Source organism: Plodia interpunctella, chromosome 4, assembly GCF_027563975.2.
Source record: "Plodia interpunctella isolate USDA-ARS_2022_Savannah chromosome 4, ilPloInte3.2, whole genome shotgun sequence".
Classification (NCBI taxonomy): domain Eukaryota; kingdom Metazoa; phylum Arthropoda; class Insecta; order Lepidoptera; family Pyralidae; genus Plodia; species Plodia interpunctella.
In genome coordinates, this window is record NC_071297.1 from 10410721 (window position 1) to 10431506 (window position 20786).

Genomic DNA, 20786 nt, shown 5'->3' on the forward strand with positions numbered 1-20786 from the left:
CGTACTGTAAATTATTAATATATAAAAGAATAATAATGTATAAATGACAGTCACGGAATATTAAAAAAATAAAGTGTTAACGTTGAATGCATCCTTTTCTATTTCTCTATGATTATCATTTTGTTTGTCAATCAATTTGTCAATAGCCTGTGGGAGGTATTAGTTTGCGTGTGATTTTTAGATAAAAACAATTATTGTGATGCGTCATATTTTTTAAAATATTTAATTCGAAAGTATGACTACACCGCAAGATAGTATTGTAGTAGACTCTTGTCAATATACGCCTGTTTATCTGATACAAAATCCTGGCGCCATTCAGGTATTTTTTGTCTCATTTCTATTCTATGACCGCTTATTATTTGTGACAATTTGTACATTGTTTGTTTATTTTTAGGGGAGATCGTTTGTTATAACACAAAATCATGTCGAAGAGCCGAAGCCAGTCAGCGATAACCTAAAAAGATTTTACGAAAGCAGTGGATTGCTCGAAAACAACCTCGTAAACAATGTCAGTAATGTCACTAAGCCGCGAGTGCTCAAGAAGGCCGAGACTAAAGTGGTGGGGAATAACTTGAAGCTTGCCAATTTTCTGGTACCCAAGGTTGAGAATACCCAAAAACAGTATATTGCAGTGAACAATGTAGTTCTAAAGAATGCGTCAGTACCGGCGCCTCCACCGCAAGTTCCTGCCACCGTGTCTGTAGTGAATGGAACGCTGCCGAGAGTAGAAGTTGACCGCAAGATTGTGCAAATGAAAATACCAACTAATGTGAAATTGCCCACAAAAGTTAAACCTGCACCGGAACGGATCCTACAGTTTTTCCCAGAAAGAATAGTTCAGACTGCTGCTAATGAACGTACATTGCCAAAGAACCGACCAAAAGAAATGTATGTATTTTAGTTATCCACACTTGATTTTATCTTCTGCAAAAATATTACAAGTATATTTTGCGTAGAGTGTTGGTGATCATACAGATGCAGAGTGGGGACTCAGATGAGAGACAAAAATTTATAAAAGTACAGTCTCCCACAGAGAAATCTGACTCCCCGCAATTTGAACATCTCTTAGGGGGTCAGATTTCTCTGTGGCAGACTGTACTAATCCTTGGTACAAAAACATTATTTTTTTTACACTATTTAATAAAATATATTTCATGCACTTTACACTAATATTTTTTAACTCAAATAAAACTAAAATAATAACTTTTGCATATAGATTTTTAATTATATTGTATACTAATTGCGCCCCGGGGGTTTGCTCCCGTGGGAATTTCGGGATAAAACACCCTGAGTGATATTCCAGGTTATATTCTACCCATGTACCAAATTTCATAACTATCTGTCCAGTAGATTTTGTGTGAAATGAAACAGTAACAAACATACATACACTACTTATTAAAAAAAATGTCCTATACTATTATAATGTGAGAAGTACATTAGGTCATCTTTTAAAAATCCAAGGATCTATCAAAATATTTTTTTAAGTATCTTGATAGATCCTTGGATTTTTACATTTTCAGTGTATAATTTTATTTCTATTATTTAATTACAGTACAACAAGTCCAAAACAGACCAAACATACCTCAGTACAACTATTGAAGTTGGGAGAGACATATCACAGGTAAATTGTACTTCCTTCATGAGACATGTCCAACTATATCAGGGAACGGCTAAATAGTCCCTGAATAGCAGGACCGTTTATCCATCTGGTGTCAGTGGCATGATTTATTGTGATGATATAATAACATTGATTCACAATAACTTGTAAAGAATATATCACAAAAGATCTTGTAAAAACTCAAGAAGATAAAAAGTGTTCTCAAGTACAGTGATCAAATGAAAGATGCTTTGAGAGTTTATATCATCTCATTTTAATTTATATATTTTGTTATGTAGGCAGATAAATAACATTAAAAAGAACATTTCACAACACAAAGAAGTCTGTATGCAAATGAACTCATAGAAAATATCTTAAAATATATTTCTTAAATCTCCAGCATCAATCGTCTAAATGAGGACCAAATGAAGGTGGTGAATCAAGCTTTGAAGATTTTCAACAATCCAACAGCTCACATGCAGCCCACATATGACCCTGTCACCAACACCCGTTTTATATATAAGTGAGTGGTCTCATCCCGTAACCCCTAATTTTATCATTTTCAGGCAACTTTCCGGTGAAGGAAAACATCGTGAGGAAACCTGCACACTGGTTGATTCTTATTAACTTTGAGTGTGAAATAGAGAAGGCAATGGCAAACCACCCATTATTATGCCAAGAAAGTTGTTGTGTGTATTTCATTCCACGTAATAACCACGACCCTCAGTCATGAGGAATACGACTATGATGAAGAAGGCAACTTTCAACAAATTAGACCTGATTACTTCTTAAAAATATTTTTTTAAAGAAAAAAAGTTTTGTTTACAGAATTTACCTGTATATAAAATAAAATGTTTAAATACATTCACACAATGAAACTTGATAATCAAATGTTATCGTGATAATCATTTCAAATTACTCACTACAGTGTAATTTAAATGCTTTTTGACTCCAACATTCGTGACGTCATGTGTGACTAATGCCACACGAGCCCCATATAATTTTTCGTTTTTGACACATCAATAAAAGTATCTGATTTGACAACTATCCTATTAATTGCTAACAGGATAGTTGTCAAATCAGATACTTTTGTATGACCGTGGTTGTATGACCATAATATTTGCTATATGAACATTTGATAGGCTCTTGCGAACATTTGATTGATCTCTATCAACTTTTGTGTGAGAACAAAAAATCATTATCATTATTTTCTCTTTCAGTGTATCATTCTCCATTATTATACAACATATTTATTTATTTATTCACAACTGATATTGTGAAATATTTGTTTACAGGGTTGTATCACCAAGAGACTTAACAGTGGTTGGCAATAAAAATAAACAAATCATTAAGAACAATAAAAAAGAAAAGAAAGAAGAGGAAAAGAAGGAAAAAGAGGAGAAGAGGGATAAAGAAGAGAAGAAAGATAGAGAAGATTGCATAGCTGAAGAAGAAATGGAAGCTCTTCATGATGAGGTATTTATTTTAGTTAAGGAAAATCTTAAGCGCTGATGTTATTGAACATTGCCTTTAGAATTTAATCATAATGATCCAGGTTCGAATCCTACTTATGCCACTTGAGTTTGTATACCATATGCTTCTATGAGGGAAAACATTGTTAAACAACCTGCTGGTTGGTAAAATGGTTAATTATTGCAGGTAAAAGTAACTAGAAGTGGCAGAAAAGTGAAATTCCCAAGGCAAATTGTACCCGAGGATACCCAGCAGAAACCGAGGAAGAAGCGAGGAAATCTTATCTCTTGCTTCCAGTGCTCTGCTGTAAGTATTCTCCTTCCATCAACACGATATAACATACAGTTTTGACGTACATTGCTGGTTTTTCTTTGTGGTAGTAGAAATCTCACAGGAAAACTTGATACAAACTATGCAATGTAAGATGAATCGCGATGAATCTGCCTGAGCATTACTTGGCGTGGACTGTACCACATATATTTTTATTATCGGTGACTGTTTTCTAAAGGGGCATAAAAATCAGCAAGTAATGTTATTTTTCTTAATCCCAGGAGTTCACCAGCCTATATCGTTTGCAAAAACACTATGAGTGCCAGCCGACGCATATCCCAGCAAAAATCCATTCAAATCTTTTCCATTGTCTATTGGCAATCATCAAGGGAAGCTCCGAGGAAGACCAGGCCAATATCTTCATACAACAGTTGGAACAGCTGATCGAAAAGCTCAAGTCTTTGCTGCCATGTCTGCTGAAGAAGATTGATGGAAGTGAAGGGAACTCATGTAATATAAATGATGATATTGCTAGGTATGTGTTTAAATAATCTTCTTTATATAATAATTTTTATAGTATATACAACCTGCCTCTTGTCAGTATGTATGAAAGTGATAAAATCAAAACTACTAGATGGTTATGTAATGTTTTCACCAATAGTGATTTTTGAGGAAAGTTACTTGTGATATTTGAAGATTTGCATGTACTTTCCTATAACATAAACTGTAATTGCATCAAATTGAATCTCAATCAGTAGAGTGGTTTAATAATGTATAACTATGACATTTATCAACTACAGACAGATGTTTTTAATTTTCAGATTATTTGGCATGAATCCTGGTAAGTACAACCTCAATATGGATGCGCTCGCATGTGTGAAAGACATCGATGGATATTGCCGCCATAATCCCGCACCGAAACCAATAGTGCCAGACATGAGCAAGCCACAACTTTGGCTAAACAATGAAGACAAAGCCACAAACGACAATGAAAATCAAGATTGCGCGCGGATAAACGCTGTTGATAAATGGCCGACTGCTAACAAAAGACTGTGGAAAATAAAGAAAAAGTATTCGGAAAACGCTAAAAGAATGAGACTGGCTTCAGACAATACAGAAAATGCTGTAATAGATTTAGATGTTGATGATCTCATTAGTTTTGTTGACAAAAATGATGTAAATGACCTTAAAAATGATACGACTGATCTAAGTGCAATGAATATTAATGAACCTGTCCAAATAAATGGTCCAGTCCAAAGTATGCCTATTATACCCACAGACGTTATAGATTACATGGAGGAGCAACCAAATGGTATAAACCAAGATGACATCAAACAAACGAAAATCCCACATATGCAATTTCACAGTACACATTTCGATATACGTTCATCACCTATAAAACCATCGGCAGCTGTGTTTTGCAAATTTCAGATTGATTCAGAAAAGATTGCAAGGTATGAAGCGCAGGCAATACGCCCATTAGATCTTGATAAAGAACCTGCTAAAGTGGCAGAAGATGTACCCATTCAAAATAATCATACACAATCAGAATCAATAGAGCACATTCAGACTGATCATTTACACACTGATACTATACAATCTGATGTTGACAGTGTTGATCTCCAAAGTATATTAAGAGATGAAATCATTAATTTATCATGCAAAGATGCTAATGTATCGGATGACTTGAGTTTTGATGCAACTAAAGACTTTTTTATGAATACTGATAGTAATAAATCAGATGATAGTTTTATGAAATCAAATGGTTTAATCGAGCCATCATTAATACATGTCAAGGATACAGTAGATAAGTTACCAGTAAGCAATGACCTAAATCATGATTTAGATAATGACAGTGATACTCAATTGCTAAATCAAGGACATTCAGTATTGAACTTTTTGGAGTCGTTGAGCAATGATTGCCTCTCATACCCTGAGACTGATATTAGAAATACTAACATCGACTTTCAACTAGATTTATTTTCTTTTCATAATTCATAGTAGTACAATTAGATTAAGTATAAAAATTATATATTAACTAAGTAGAAGTAATTTTAATAACTATTTTTAATTAGAACAAAATATAGAACATTATAAGTATATTATTTTGTTTTTTTTTTTTTAATAAGACTATTTCAAAACTGAACCTTGAACCTGAATACATCTATAATAAATTAAAGCTTGCATTTTTCTTTTTTATTGCTGTAATAGTCTTTAAGATATAAAATACAATAACATTATTGAAGAAAGTTTTTAGCAGAAAAAATAATTGTGATTACCATTAAAGGTGTCATGACGTTTAGGGCAAAGTTTGAAGCCTTTATTACTTAGGAAAACGAAATATCATATTTTACACACATAGTTTTACATTAAGCTTGCAAAACAGGCCTCTCATGTTTTCCCTCTAAATTCTGATTAGTGAGGGCATACCCAGTGCCTCCTCTCTGCAAAAGAATAATGTCTTTTTCCTTCAGCTTGTCTCCGGTAAGCGGGTGTAGCCAGTCCTTCTTGATTATCTTTTCAACACACTCCATTGTGACTACATGGCCGGATGTCCTGGAAAGATATTTGTTATTAAACTTTTTATTTTTTCTTTTGGTTACTTGTTAAATACCCGCAACCTCACAGCACTCGAAAAATGAAATCAAATGAACAATGTCTATCTCTGCATTTTAAAAATAACCATGTATAGAGCAAAAATTTGAATCAATGATCACCTGATGACAGCACAGGGTACAGCATTACCCAAAATATCATGTGTTACAGGGCACATGTATCTATTTTCTTTTGCAATCAGTGACTTTTTGTCATCTGGATCTTTTACCAGGGTCCATTTGACTTCAATGAGATCCTTCATCTTCAAGGGCTTTCCACTTATAGGACAGTACACAGTAGGATCAGGCTTTTCGACTTTTGATATTTTAGCGTCTGGCAACTGTGACGGTACCCAAAAACTAGGAAGTGCCTTGTCTTTACCATTTGCCAAATTCGAAACTGAATTAGATGTTGATGGTCCACTTTCCGAACCTTTATTTGTATTAGTAATATTCTTTTCCCTGTTCATAAATTTAATCAGATTTGCCTCCTTTTCAGCAGCTGCCAACTCTGCTTTCTCCGCCTCTTCCTTCTTCAACTGCTTTTCATATTGCTTCAATTTACGATTGTATTCGGTCTTTTTGGAGATGACATACTCTAATATAGCTTCTTTATCGAATAAATATCCTTCTTTTGTGACTACAGGGTTTCTACAAGGCTGTAAAGTGAGGCTGCAGCAGTCGAAGCTTTTCACAGAATCTTTGCCAACTCTTTCGTTTTGAGTTCCATAACCAGACGCAGCCGCGTCTTTCTTCTTCTCATGATAAGTATACACAGCACCAGCAGTACAATTTCTTGCATGTCTTGTCATTTTAAAACAAAATATAATACTCCACTAATATTTTTCAATTAAATACATGTATTTCAGCAAAAGATCAACACACACCCGTCACGTCAATCAAATTCAAAATGACAAGTTATTTCAAAATATTTCACAAGATAAAAACAAGGCAAAAGAAACAGACGTATACAGAGAAAAAGCAAAGGTAGACAATTTATGATCGACAAGCGAGAAAAGCCTATATAAAAATGTATTGTAATGTATAAGTGTATATTTTTTAACCAAGCTATATATGCTAAAAAATGCTTTATCCGAACACTGTTTGGTTCGCTAGTCGATTAACATGATGCATGACGAGACGAGCACAGATATAACAATGAACATCGTATCTGTGATGACAAACTACGAGCGAAAGTAAAGCCAATAGTTTTTGCTCGTACTTGGATCATCATAACGTCTACTTTACGAACCGGTGCAAAGGCGCCAGATCGGTTCTGTATGTGCGTGTATCAACGGAAAAAACCTACCGCTTGCGTCAGCGTCAAATCACCAACAAAGAAATCAATATTTTGTGACATTGAAAACTCGGTGACGGACGACAATTGACGACACTATTTTCTACATCAAATTCTACATTTCGTAAACAAACATCAGGCGAGATAGACGTGGTGATATAAATATTGTAATTTATTTTTAGATTAAAGTACCTACAGATACGAGTGATAAATTAAACTAATCTGAGATTAGTGATATCTTATCAGTGTATTCAATAATTGATAGCAATTGATCCGCATTAAATAGAGGTGTTGTTCACCAGTTCCGTCTTTGTGTTATTATTGGTACATGTAAAACAGTGTCGATTTGGTGTGGTGAAAATTTGATGTGATATAATGAACTTGTCCTTTGCTGGTTGTGGATTCCTTGGGATCTATCACGTGGGCGTAGCAGTTTGTTTCAAGAAATATGCTCCGCAGCTTCTGCTAGGAAAAATTTCGGGTGCCTCTTTCGGCGCGCTCTCAGCTTGTTGTTTACTATGTGATCTCCCAATAGGTGAGTTCTGCAATCGGAAATCATTTAGCTTTATCACTATTAGAATTCATTAGCCGATGGTCAGCACATCTTCTGTACAATATAGGCTATTTGGTGGCTATAAATTTAAATTTTCTTCATTATTACCATGTTGAATTTTAGCTGTTATGTTCTGTAGTTTAGTATAGAGACTTGTCTGGGAGTGTGATTTTACCCCTGATAATGTTACAAATATAATATAATAACAATGTTTGCTATTTCTCTTCTGTATTGGTTGTTAAGAAATGCTAGTCGTTTGTAACTTTGAGAATCACAAATAGTTACAAAATTTGAGGTGAAAATGTGTCTGTAAAGTTGTAATGTCAGAATAAATTTTTGATTTTTTTTATTCAGAAACAATACAAGTATTGGCATAGACTAACATATCTCTAATAATATTATTTTTATTTGTGATTTGGGAAACTTAGGGAATAGCAGATTCTATTAAAAAAAAGTATTGCCATACACTAGGTAACATATCTCTAATAATATTATTTTTATTTGTGATTGGAGAAACTTGGGAAGAGCAGATTCTATAAAAAAAATTAAATTGTGGTTTTATGGTAGTTAATAATACATTAGTATATCAGTAATCATGTATTACAACCTGGGGTCAATGTTTACACTTGTAGCAGTTGTAAACACGCTGTTATAAAAACAACAATTATCTCTCAAAAGTGTTGACATTCATAATGTATCTGTATGAAAGTAATAAATATTGAGAAATCTGAAATTCCCAATAGCTTAACCCTCTTGTGATAAAGCCTAAGCATTTATTGAGAAATTTGACCTTTCCAGACACTATTCACATCAAATTTTAAATTAAATAGTGTTTCTCAAACAAACACTAAGTACTTTAATTTTGGGTGACCACTGCTGAGAAGGAATGCCGAAAGAAACTCATCAATTTGAATTGAAGTGACTGTTATGATTTTGTAAAATCTATCTGTTGTCAAGCTCATTAATATTAGTGCTGGCTATGTATAATGAGACTATAAGTATGCCTTCGAGAGTCAAGACACAATAGATAAACAATTGTTAGCTACTGGTCAGTAGCTGATGGGTTAATAAACAATTACCCAAATTGAATAATTACCAATAATGATTGTATACTTATACTGAATTACATGAACAAACAGGTTTAGGTACATAATTTGTGTTGAGTCAAACATCTACTATATTGTTATGCTATATTGCTATTACTTGATCTTTGTCTTTGGGATTAAAAAACTAATGCATGGGAAATGTGCTATCTTTTTTTCGATTTTCATTGTAAAATGTACGTCATAAAATATTCATGACTTCTATATTTTTTGTTTTCTGTTTATTAACTAAACTAGAGAGCCAAAAACAGCAACTGTATTGTTCTTTGGGTTCTATTTACCATACATACCTCTATAAGAAAAATTTAACAAAATTCCATTTTAGGTGAACTCACTAGTGATGTGCTACGGGTCGTCGGTGAAGCGAGGGCTGGGTCCTTAGGCCCCTTTAGCCCTTCATTCAACATACAGAATGTCCTCCTTGAGGGCATGGAGAAGTACCTGCCGCATGACGTTCACAAAATCGTCAGCGGCAGGTTACATATATCCCTCACAAGGGTATATGATGGACAGAATGTCATAGTGTCAGAATTCCCTACCAGAGAGGACCTATTACAGGTATGAATTTTACATACCTTCAATCAATCAAACAATATTATAGTGCAAAATTAGTAAAGCTTCAGCATTACCACTTTATTCATATAGTTTTGACTTTAACTGTCACAAGTTTGAAGTTGTTATCTGGTCTTATTATGACCAGTCCCCAGCTCATTAGATCTAATAATACATTATTTATCTTACTACAAACGCTTCTATATTACAGCGATGCCATGATCATATATTAGTAAATCTGTGACCAACATGACCTAATGTCATGTAAGATGTGTCTAATTGCCTAATACAACATAACATATTGATAACAATTCTATTGTCTAAATTTAGACACATTAAGTATTCCTTATCTGCTTCCATTTGGCCTCAATCCCTAATGACTCAGGGAAAAATACTAACAAAGAAATCTCATGTAAATAGAAGTCGAACACACGCGCATTTTGTATGACCTTGCCATGTGGATCTAGGTAAAAGAACTTTATGAAGATCATGGCACATGGCAACTAAAATTAAACCTACAAACAAATATGTTTGTAGGTTTAATTTTAGTTAAAGTTTGCGATTGCGACGAATATAACATTTCTTGGACTAACTTCATTAAAAAGGGCGACTTTTACTAATAAATATCCTTTACACATACAACATCCTTTGTAAGTTAGAGATCATAAAACACATTATTTATCGGCTATTAGTGTCCAATTACAGCCTATGAATCATAATTACGCGATGCGTAGTAAACGCACGTGTGGAGCCTTTAATTTTCTGTAATGATATGTCTAATCGGAAATGTAGGAATAAATTACCAATAACCAGTCTAGATATGAAAGTGATGATATTTTATGGATTAATAGTTTAATAATGCTGGTAATTTTTACTATGATATATTTAAGAGATAAGCCAAAAACAAAGAGATTAGAATGGAATGGTTTAACATGCCTTCCAAAGCACGGAGGAGCTCGAAATAATACTTATTTGGTCACCCACCCAACGACCGACCATTACAAAAGATTAACACTAGGTAGCACAAGGCGAGCGCGAACCACTGCGCCATCGAGCTCCTCTTGCAAACTTTTTAGAACAAAAATTTCATTACTCTATAAAAATTTTAGGAAAAAAATGATTCCCTTTCTCTTTTCTTTGCTAAATGTGACAGGCGAATAAAACTGCTCTTTATTAAATCCCACTAATATAATTAAGGCGAAAGTTTGTGTATGTTTGTTACTTCTTCACGCTCAAACGGTTGGCCGAATTTTTATGAAATTTGGTATTGAGGTAGCTGATACCTTCGATTAGCACACATACTTTTATCCCGAAAGTACGCGATACGGGAATCGCGTACTTAGTCAAAAAGTTTGGTAATCAATAACACTTTTTAAATTAGATGTTGCTATTGTGCATGAAAACGAAAGTATTTGTATTTTTTAAATATAATTGCAATGGGTGCGGCTAGTTTAACAATAATTATCATAACTGCCTGTTTTTAGGCCCTACTAGCCTCATGTTTCGTGCCAGTATTCTCGGGGATGCTCCCGCCCCGCTTCCACGGCATCCGCTACATGGACGGCGGCTTCAGCGACAACCTGCCCGTTCTGGACGAGAACACCATCACAGTCAGCCCATTCTGCGGCGAGAGCGATATATGCCCAAGGGACTTGAGCTCACAGCTGTTTCACGTGAGTTTCTCTTTTAAACAGACTTCTTTTTAAATATTTATTTCGTATAAAAAGGTATACATTGGTTTCAAGTGCTGTCTGCCCGCCGCACTACTCGTAGAATTCCCTGTGTGAACTATGTCTACTTTTAATGTAGATAGGTGCATCAGTTTTGTTGATCTTTCTACGCACACCCAATGGAAATTGTTTTTTTTTCTTGGAAATTGACGCTAAGGAAAACGTATAGACTCGTCGAATGAGATTTGTGAAAACCAATAAGATAAAAAACACCACCAATACAGTAGCTGTGTGCGTCCCTGCAGTTGAGTCGAAGGTTGAATCTAAACCTTACCTTGTAGAGCTTCGTTCCCATTATTCAAATACAAATTTCTCTATTCAACTTAGGATTCAAAAGTCGGCGGTAGACTTAGTTTTAAGTAAAATTTTTGACGTACAAAAATGTACTTAAAACTTAGTCTAAAGCGCAGTCGAAGAAGATGCGGCGCAACAAGCGTCACCGCAGCCTTTCTCCAAAGACGTCAATTAACAAATGTACTTGGAGGTCTTATATTTATATTATAACTAAGTAGACTAATGTACATTATGAATAATGACATAATCGATCATTATGTCATAGTATGTATTTCACTTTGTTCATTTTATTTAATTAATTTTCGATTATAATTATAAACATATTATACAGTAAATTCAATACAAAAATGCATGCATCTTGTCCATAGCCAATGTCTAGATATAACTTCATATAGGTTTGATTGTTATTTAAAGTATATTGTTCTCTTTGTCAATAATTTAAATCATGGTGTGCGCACTTCATTCTTGGGTTTTCAACTAGCCATTGTACCCATTGTACTATTAAGCCAAACATGTTATGTTAGAAACTGTTTTGTGTGCCAATAAATAAAATATAAATAAAATAAAAAAGGGTCACCTTTCCCACGATTCGTCTTGAACTAATTGGCTCCCATTATCACTATCAAAACTTGGTATGTTAATTAGACAGCATTCTTCTTTGGAGATAACAACTTTTAATAGACTCCCAGTCAAGAGTTTGTCATAATTCAACAACAAATGTGTTTAGAAGTTTTACAATTTCTGTGGTTTCATAATAGTGTCTGTGTATTCATGTGTTAGGTATTTATTAAAGTTAAACTTTTAAAATATTTATTTAATTCGCGAAGGCGAAGTGGTCGTGATGGAAGTTATGCAAAACTGTTATTTTACGACCAACTGTACTCACGATACTAAAGCAAATTTACTTATTCGGTAAAATAAAAAAAAAAACAGTCAAATGGTCGGACTTACTTTTTGCTAAACTTCATGATTATATTTAAAAACTACTTCAATTTAAATGACATATGTAATTTCCTTGTGAAATCGCAATATATGCGACATAAATCTATAATACTATTATTATAAAAAGGTAAAGGACTTTGTATGTTTGAGGCGGGTAATATCCGAAACTACCGAACCGATTTCATAAATTCTTTCACCATTAGCAAGGTTCATTATCCAAGATTGCTATAGGCTATATTTTATCTCTAAATTCCCACGGGAGCGAAGCCTCGGGCAACATCTAGTGGTTATATATTTGGATCGCATTGACTTACCTGTTTGATTCTTTCACAAAGCTTATGACATTTTCCTTAGGTAAACGTGGCAAACACAAGCATAGAACTGTCAAAGCAGAACATCAATCGTTTCGCGCGCATTCTATTCCCGCCAAAACCTGAGGTCCTCAGCAACATGTGCAAACAAGGCTTCGACGACGCCTTGCGGTTCCTGCAAAGAAACAATATGATATCCTGCACGCGTTGCCTTGCGGTACAGACAACCTTCCAGCTGCAGGACGTGCTGGATGACAGGACCTTCGAGTATGACCCTCATTGTGAAGAATGCAAGACTCACAGACAGGTAACTATGCTTTGTTTTACGGAAAACCCTAGTTATCTTCAGAATGTTTTATCTTTTTCGGAATATGTGCATTGTCGGGATATATAACCTACAGAGGAACAAATTTATTAAGTCCGGTGAGGGCGTCGCTACTGTTGTTAAGACAATGACTTTTTCTAGTTTTGATCACTGGGTCTAGTAGTTCACCAATCTACGTAGGTAGGTATAGGCAGTAAGTAAACATAAGAATCTAGGCTAGGAAGTGATTGTTGATACTTATACTACCTTGTTTGGATGATAAGTTTGTTTGTATGTGATTGTATGACCCAAATGGTAAGAAGTGCAATAGACCCAAATGACTGATATAAATGTTTAGAATTATCAATGAATATATATCATCTAGCTTTTTCATGCGACTTCGTATGCACGTAAACCGTATTCCCGTTCTCGTAGGAATTTCGGGAATTCTTTCTCTCCCTCTCTCTCTTTCATCTGAACGATTTCCCGGGTGCTACAGCCGTCGCTTAGTGTCAAAGCCCAAATATATATTTATTTATTGCTGGGCAACAGTGGGAACTGTTGCCCAGCAATAAATGAATATATTAGAACAAATCATACACATATAGATTGAGCTAGCCCCAAAGTAAGTTCGACACTTGTGTTATGGGGTACTAACTCAACGATACTATATTTTATAACAAATACATATATAGATATCAAGCTTCTATTATATATAGGAATAACATTTGTTGATAATAATATATAGGAATTGTACATGATTCACGAACTTTGAACAATAGTTACTCAAAGATAAAGATCCTGGTCGGTCAATGTATCACATTTGTTGTAATTTTTGCAGCAATAATATTTTTGTCGATAAGTTTTTGTTTATAGCTTTATAACTCATAAAGATTCGTAAGTGCAAAATATTGACATCAATAATTATGATAAGTTTTCTATAACATTAATAATGTAGACAGAAATAATAATCTTAGACAAACAGAGAAAAAAATTATTATTGAAAAAATATACAGATCATTTATATATAATTATCAACGGAGATATCGACTAGAGTCATTCTCATTTTTAAGAGCGAGAGAGAAAGTCTGCGAATCTTGAGAATCTGTTACAAAAAAATTTGACTAGAACGCCGGTGCAACTAATTATAGTTAAATATTAAATGATTCTCCCTCTTTCGCCAGAACATTTTCTCGGTTTCTTCCTCAGCCATCGTCGGAGCCACTATTAAAATATGTATTGTATGGTAAAGAAATCTATTGGGATTTTAATTTCTTTTTATTCTGCAGAGTTTAAGTACAATATTACTTGCGTTTGCTACCTTGCATTACATAACTAAAATTGACACTTGTGATCAGCGATGCACGTGACCTGTCCGCATTCCATGCAAACAATAACAAGATGCGTGCATTGCATTCGGCGTAATATAATTCAGAGTGTACCTATATACTATATGCTCTTTATGCCATCAACGTGATCAAAGACACGCGTATATGCAACATATCCAAGCTTATGAAACTCAAAGGATGATGTTACAGAATTGATATATTTAAAAGTATTGTCACCATTGTTCCTGTAAAAAATATACGGTTAATTCGATTTTTTTTCCCATGTAATTAGCGGTTCACAAAAAAATACATTACAAACTTATGTGTGTAATTCATTTCATACACAATGAATGAATCCGCCCATAAATAGTAGTTTGTATAGTAGTAGTGTGTAACTTTTGTAAATATTTAAACTATATACAAATTGGTACAGGAGCCACGGAGTGTGAGTCCTATTCGTATTCGACCGGTTATTTTTAGCAAGTTTGCTTCTGCCGACATACAACGTCCGAGCCCAGGGTCCGTTCCTTTTCTCTCCTCCACTCCGCACGGTCTTCGGCATTTTTAGTTGTCAGAACATTAGCATTTTATGAGAACACTAACTTATGCAATATAACCAGGGAGACATGCGGGTGGATGTAAAGCCACAGCCAAACTTTCATTAATGTTATTTTTAACACCCGACGCAAAAAGAGGGGTGTTATAAGTTTGACCGCTAAGTGTGTTTGTGTACGTGGCACCTTAGCTCATCAACGGGTGAACCGATTTGGATGCGGTTTTTTTTATTTGGTACGTAATTTTTATGCGGTGATTCTTTGATGTGTTTGATCAGAATATGTTCAGCCGTTCCAAAGTTGTAGCGAAATGAATATTGAAAGTCGGGGGGTTTTTTAATTTATAACAAATATACTTGTTTACACTGTTTGTTACCTGCAATAAATTGATTTTATTTATAATAACAGGTATTAAACGCGCACATACCTTTTCTATTTCCCAGACATTTCGGACCTTATTACAAAGGTCCGTGGTCACTGGGCAACCACGAAAGGGTGAGAAAAGGTATGTGCGCGTTTAATACCCGTTATTTAGTATACATTTATTGCTAACTCCGGCCTTTGCTGCGTCACAGCCCCGAACGCAACCGTAACCGCACATGCGAACACGAAAGAGAGAGACAGACAGACTGATGTAAAAAATCCTTCCAGGACGCGTTAGTCGACGACTTGCCCGACACAGTGATGACAATATTCCAAAACGCAATCGATTCCGCCAATTCGGGGCTGGTCAACTGGGTGATGAGACAGCGCGCCATGCGGTACCTCTCAGTGCTTACCCTGCCCTACCGAGTGCCCATCGACGTCATGTATGCTACATTCACCAAGTGAGTATTATAACTAACCCTATATAAACCTAGATATTGGCATAGAGATGATAAAACGCGATAGTCTCCGTCATCTTGCCACAGATGTTACACGCCATAGTGAGTATATAATTATGTAACCAATAGTCTAAGAATATAGAGATGTTATAGGTAATGCAATACTTACATATATACCACCACGACCGCGACCTTAAAACTTGTGGTTCACTGCCGGCAGTCGCGAATTTCAAAAAGATTTGTAGTTTGAAAAAGGACCTAACATTTTACACGGACTATAGGGACATTAATCCACTCGACGTGCACATTTTACTATCTTTTATTTATTTCCACCTCATGTCAGATTCCTTTAGGCGACTTGAATAAAATCTGACACCAGTGTTAGCAATAACACACCTGTCTGTAAGTCAAGTCTTGCAACTAATTCCGCTGGTCGTGTAGACCTTTTCTACATCACATTCAGTTTCTATAACAATAATGGTGGAGCAGGATCGATTCCCGACGAGGGAACATGTTTGTGTTAAGTGATATTTTTGTAAAGTGACTGAGTTATAGACAGACCTATTAGGGTGGTTTAAGAGAAAGATGGGACATTGAGTCATTACTTAACAACCTAATTTCGTTGAGTCACGCTTGATTATATTTGAAGGGGATATTTCGTAGTTGTTGCCAACACGAATACATCTTGCTCAATGCGGTATAATCGAACGACTTTACACTTAGCTAGTAACAGCGTATTGGTACTAAACACAGATGTGAAAACAATTGTTCTATTGAATATAAATGTTTGTGTAATTTACCGCGGACTTATCATATCTTGATTATATCCTGTACCTAAAGATTACTAACAGTAAAAGTTGAAGATAAACAACCATTTTAATTCATCAAAATTCTTGGCCATGACTTCTCCTTTACCCAAATATCCACAAATGTTTTTTTCTTTATTTAATTATGTCATGTCCCACTGCTGAGCAAAAGCCTCTCCTCTCTCTTTCCACGTGTCCCTTTCTTTGGTCAAAATCAAATAATTCATTCAGAAATTAGGCTTTCACAGGCACTTTTTCACGTCATATTCTAAATTAAATTAAGTTTACCAAAGCTACAAACTACTAGCATTTTGGAACGGTCTTCTGGATTAGCGTACTTTATTTCGACTATATAGTTAAGTCGAAATAAAGTACGCTAATCCAAATGGATTGGATGAATATTAAGATTATTACAATCTAGCCCAGTTCTTAGTAATATAATAATTATTACTATATATAATACACAATATTATTTTAACCTGATGTAATAAATAAAAAATATTTTTATTATTATTGGAAAATTAAGTATTAAAAAGGAAGGAATAATGACATTTAACTTAGAACAAAAAAACAACGCAAAATATACGAACACGAATTTTCAATCAATTCAAAGCAATCAATAAATATGTTATTTTTAATGAAATATTCTAATGATTTAGTTATAAACAATTACAATGTCGTATAACGCATGCGTATAATCCACTCCGTTTATCAACAAGTGACGCTTGTTTTGTATTGTTATCGTGCGTGCGATGAGCAAATAATACCCACAGAGTGTTGCAGCGGCTTTAGTGTGACAAAGTTCTGCATATGGATTATATATGTCGCTATATCACGTTACATATATATATATATATATATATATATATATATATATATATATATATATATATATATATATATATATATATATATATATATATATATATATATATATACTATGATCTATAGCTCGTTTTCCTCGACTAATTGATTGATTGCAATTATCATATTAGTTGTTAAACTGATCTAAAATAGAGCAACGATTTTCAAACTCTTGGCTCTGTCTGCCCTGTTAGGGATAAAGACGTGGTACTATATATATGCCCGGCGCCCGCCTGTAGATCGATCGATTCGAATCCTACTCGTGCCACATGTGGTATACCAATTTGAATCGTGTATAGTAGTTTTCATCGTCCACCACTTGCTTCGGTTGAAGAGCAACGTCTAGAGGACACTCCACTTTGGTTTATTATCAACTTTTGTGTGAAATGGATAAAACAATGGTAAACAACTTCATTAATAGCGCCAAGAAAGTCGTTATGTGTGTTTTATTCCACGTAATGACCACGACCCTCCTCCATGAGGAATACGACCGTGAAGACTAATATATGTACTAAGGTACAAAAACAACGACAATTCGACTTTACAATCTTCTCGTAATATTATAGGTATTATATGGCCTTAGTTAATACGTAAGTTCATCGATTGGATATGGAGAATTTCGCCAACTATTCGCTAATTAAAAACTGATTTTAATAAATTATAAACACAATTAAAATGTTATAGTAAATATTTCAATTTATTAATTCCACGATAGCCCATATATTACGTCAATGTATTATCGTTTCGTTCTCGTTTCAACACATTACAAGTCATGTTGGGAGCCATTTTAATCGTAATTGGGTCACGGTCCATATATTACGAAAAATGTATTTTATGTTAAAAACAGTCGCTATGCACTTCCTCATTAATTTTTATCAGTGTTTGTTTCGATCCAACATATTAAAAACAATTTATTTCTGTTATGAAAAACTCATCTATTTTTGAGCACAACTTATTGTTTGTTTTACGGATGCCAGATTTGGAATTAATAATTAAAGGTCCTGACTTTTAAACAAACTATAGTAAACTAACTGCAAATGTATAATTTGGGTTGATCTTCATTTCTACTGCTTTATCTTGTTATTTATTTTTCACGGAATCCACATTTTCAAAATCTGTTTTTCTTTTTCCTTTTTATCAGATGTGTTATTGCTAACACTGCTAGTTTTATTCAAGTCACCTAAAGGCATATGCCGTGACTTTCACATCTTCCTACCGCCACCTAGTGGCAAGTAGTCGCATTCACAATAGTGAGTTAATAAATCTACCAGTGCAAGTAAAAACTATAATATAAAAACTCATGAGTTTCGAAACTTGGGACCTTTCGATTACAGGTGGGCGCCTTAACCACTTGACCATCACCGCTTCCACTAACACCTAAATTTAGCACCTCTTCTCTTAATACTTCGCAATGATAGATGAAACAATAGCTTAAACAGTATAAACTAGTTGTTAATGACTATATTTTTTCACTTCTTTAAGTAACGCTAATTAACTATAATAGTTATTTCTGTTATCGTGTGGCCGCACTATCGAAAAGTTTCATCCTATCGAGGCGTATGTGGCCAAATAGCACAGACTTTAAGCTACCATCCTAGCTGTCGCAAATAGATTGCACGAAGCATTCAATTGCACGATTTTGTTGTACCTTTGCGCGTTAACACGCCCGTATTGTTAATAGAATAATAAAATGGAATTAGTTTATTTCGCCACTATTCTGCGGATAGTTATATGCCAGATAATTTTTCAATTTACTCCTTTTTTTAGTCTATGGTTTCACCTTGTGCATGCTTAAAAATTAACAAGTCACGCTTTTTTAGCTACATTGGTGATAAAGTAGAGAGGCATGCAGTGCAATACTCTGTGATGGGAAACATTCGAGTGCTTAGGAAGAGGTGTGTCCGCCACAACAATGTTATCACTAGGTCAGTGCTGAATTCGGTTTTCGGACAGTGTTTTCGGTCTAGTCGGTGGTGGGTGGTGGTGGTATATCTGTATAATAATAAAGTGTAATTTCTGTGCAGTATTTGTAGGTAATGCAATTTAGATTTGGGTATTTTTTCTGTCATGCCATAGTGTGTATGTGTGTTAATGTAAAAAGAAGTAGTTTATATCTGAAAAGGTAACAGTCACCTGTTTTTTATGTGGGTTCATTAACTATTAGATATTTTGTGTGCTTGTCAATATGTTAAACGCAAAAAAAAAAAAAACATTGCATCGTTTTCGTTTTGTTATCGATGTAAAAATTGTAATAAATTAAAATTGAACTAGAAGGAGACGGCGGGGCGATATCGACAAACTCCTACCGAAATGGCTAGAGTTCACAATAGAAAGAGACAATTGGAAGAAAAAGGCTCTTTTGCCCAGCAGTGGGACAAAACATCCACAGGCTAGATAAAAAAAAAATGAGTATCGACTGTCACGACACATGTACTCGAGCTGACCCGATGCCAGCCACAAATGAAGCCATTGAGCCATTTTAAGGGAAGATGTGTTTGACTCCTTCTCGTTGTCGACCATAGACACGCAAAGAATAAAATTGAAATATCAATGGAATTTCCCGCTTGTTACTAAATATTAGAAACCAATATGTACGTAGTAATATTGTCTTGTGGATAACAATAACATCCGCACGCGATTTTTTTTTTAAACGTGATGTTTTTCTATAAAATTATAATGCTGTTTATAAAAGTCTGATAATGTTTGCATTATACCGAACAGGATTTATCAATTTGCGTGAATTCATATTATTATTATATCTTTGACGCAATTAAAACTGAAATTGAAAACAAAATTAAATCTATATCACTAATAATGTATATCCTAGATAGTGTTATCTGTACATATTGCATATTATTTGTATAAAAAAACTAACTAAAATCATACTTCAGAGAAATAACATAAATTTGTCTAAACAATTTACTTCCTATCGATAGTTTTCATTTGGTCAAGGTTATGACGTCAATACAAAAGTTAAATCGTTTTTGCTCGGATCATTGGGAATTTTATCACGAATGATAGTGAGGGATAGGTATAGTGGAAAATATTATCTGTTTCGTAATCTATTTATTAAATAGCATTGACCTACGATCCTGTTGGTCGTGTGAGGAAATTGGTGTTTTCGCAAGGGCATTCTGATAAGGCATTACGTACGAGACACGGTTGGATTTTTTGTCGCTTCTGTTATACCGTACTAGCTTTTGTCCGCGACTTCGCCCGCGTTTATTTCGTGCGTCCGCTCATAACTTATTATCATCGATATCTCGGTTTCTGAGCAAGGTATCGCGAACTTATACCGTATTTTAATTTAGACCTTTTGTTATACAACCGCATCAAATTCCATCCAGTAGTTTTTGTGTGATACGTGATCAAACATACAGACAGACAAAA

The 20786-nt window shown here is 34.5% G+C and overlaps 3 protein-coding genes across 3 annotated transcripts in view; 2 read left to right on the forward strand and 1 right to left on the reverse strand.

The window, feature by feature from the left end:
• The first annotated feature begins 124 nt into the window (after nucleotides 1-124).
• LOC128669656 (uncharacterized) lies at nucleotides 125-5442 on the forward strand. Its single transcript, XM_053744623.1, has 8 exons — nucleotides 125-319; nucleotides 395-888; nucleotides 1553-1621; nucleotides 1998-2120; nucleotides 2893-3073; nucleotides 3257-3376; nucleotides 3622-3875; nucleotides 4162-5442. Exons 1-8 carry the CDS (start codon nucleotides 236-238, stop codon nucleotides 5339-5341), a joined length of 2505 nt encoding a protein of 834 aa, XP_053600598.1. The 5' UTR covers nucleotides 125-235; the 3' UTR covers nucleotides 5342-5442.
• LOC128669657 (uncharacterized protein) lies at nucleotides 5089-6851 on the reverse strand. The gene is made up of 2 exons (XM_053744624.2): nucleotides 6058-6851; nucleotides 5089-5896 (listed from the first exon to the last, which is right to left on the reverse strand). Exons 1-2 carry the CDS (start codon nucleotides 6744-6746, stop codon nucleotides 5710-5712), a joined length of 876 nt encoding a protein of 291 aa, XP_053600599.1. The 5' UTR covers nucleotides 6747-6851; the 3' UTR covers nucleotides 5089-5709.
• A 482-nt stretch (nucleotides 6852-7333) lies between these two features.
• Nucleotides 7334-20786, forward strand: part of LOC128669658 (uncharacterized) — a 37689-nt gene continuing 24236 nt past the window's right edge. Inside the window, exons 1-5 of the mRNA XM_053744625.1 lie at nucleotides 7334-7766; nucleotides 9213-9445; nucleotides 10924-11112; nucleotides 12760-13023; nucleotides 15554-15729. Coding sequence (XP_053600600.1) covers nucleotides 7607-7766; nucleotides 9213-9445; nucleotides 10924-11112; nucleotides 12760-13023; nucleotides 15554-15729 — 1022 coding nt within the window. The 5' untranslated portion in view covers nucleotides 7334-7606. The remainder of the gene's footprint in view (nucleotides 7767-9212; nucleotides 9446-10923; nucleotides 11113-12759; nucleotides 13024-15553; nucleotides 15730-20786) is intronic.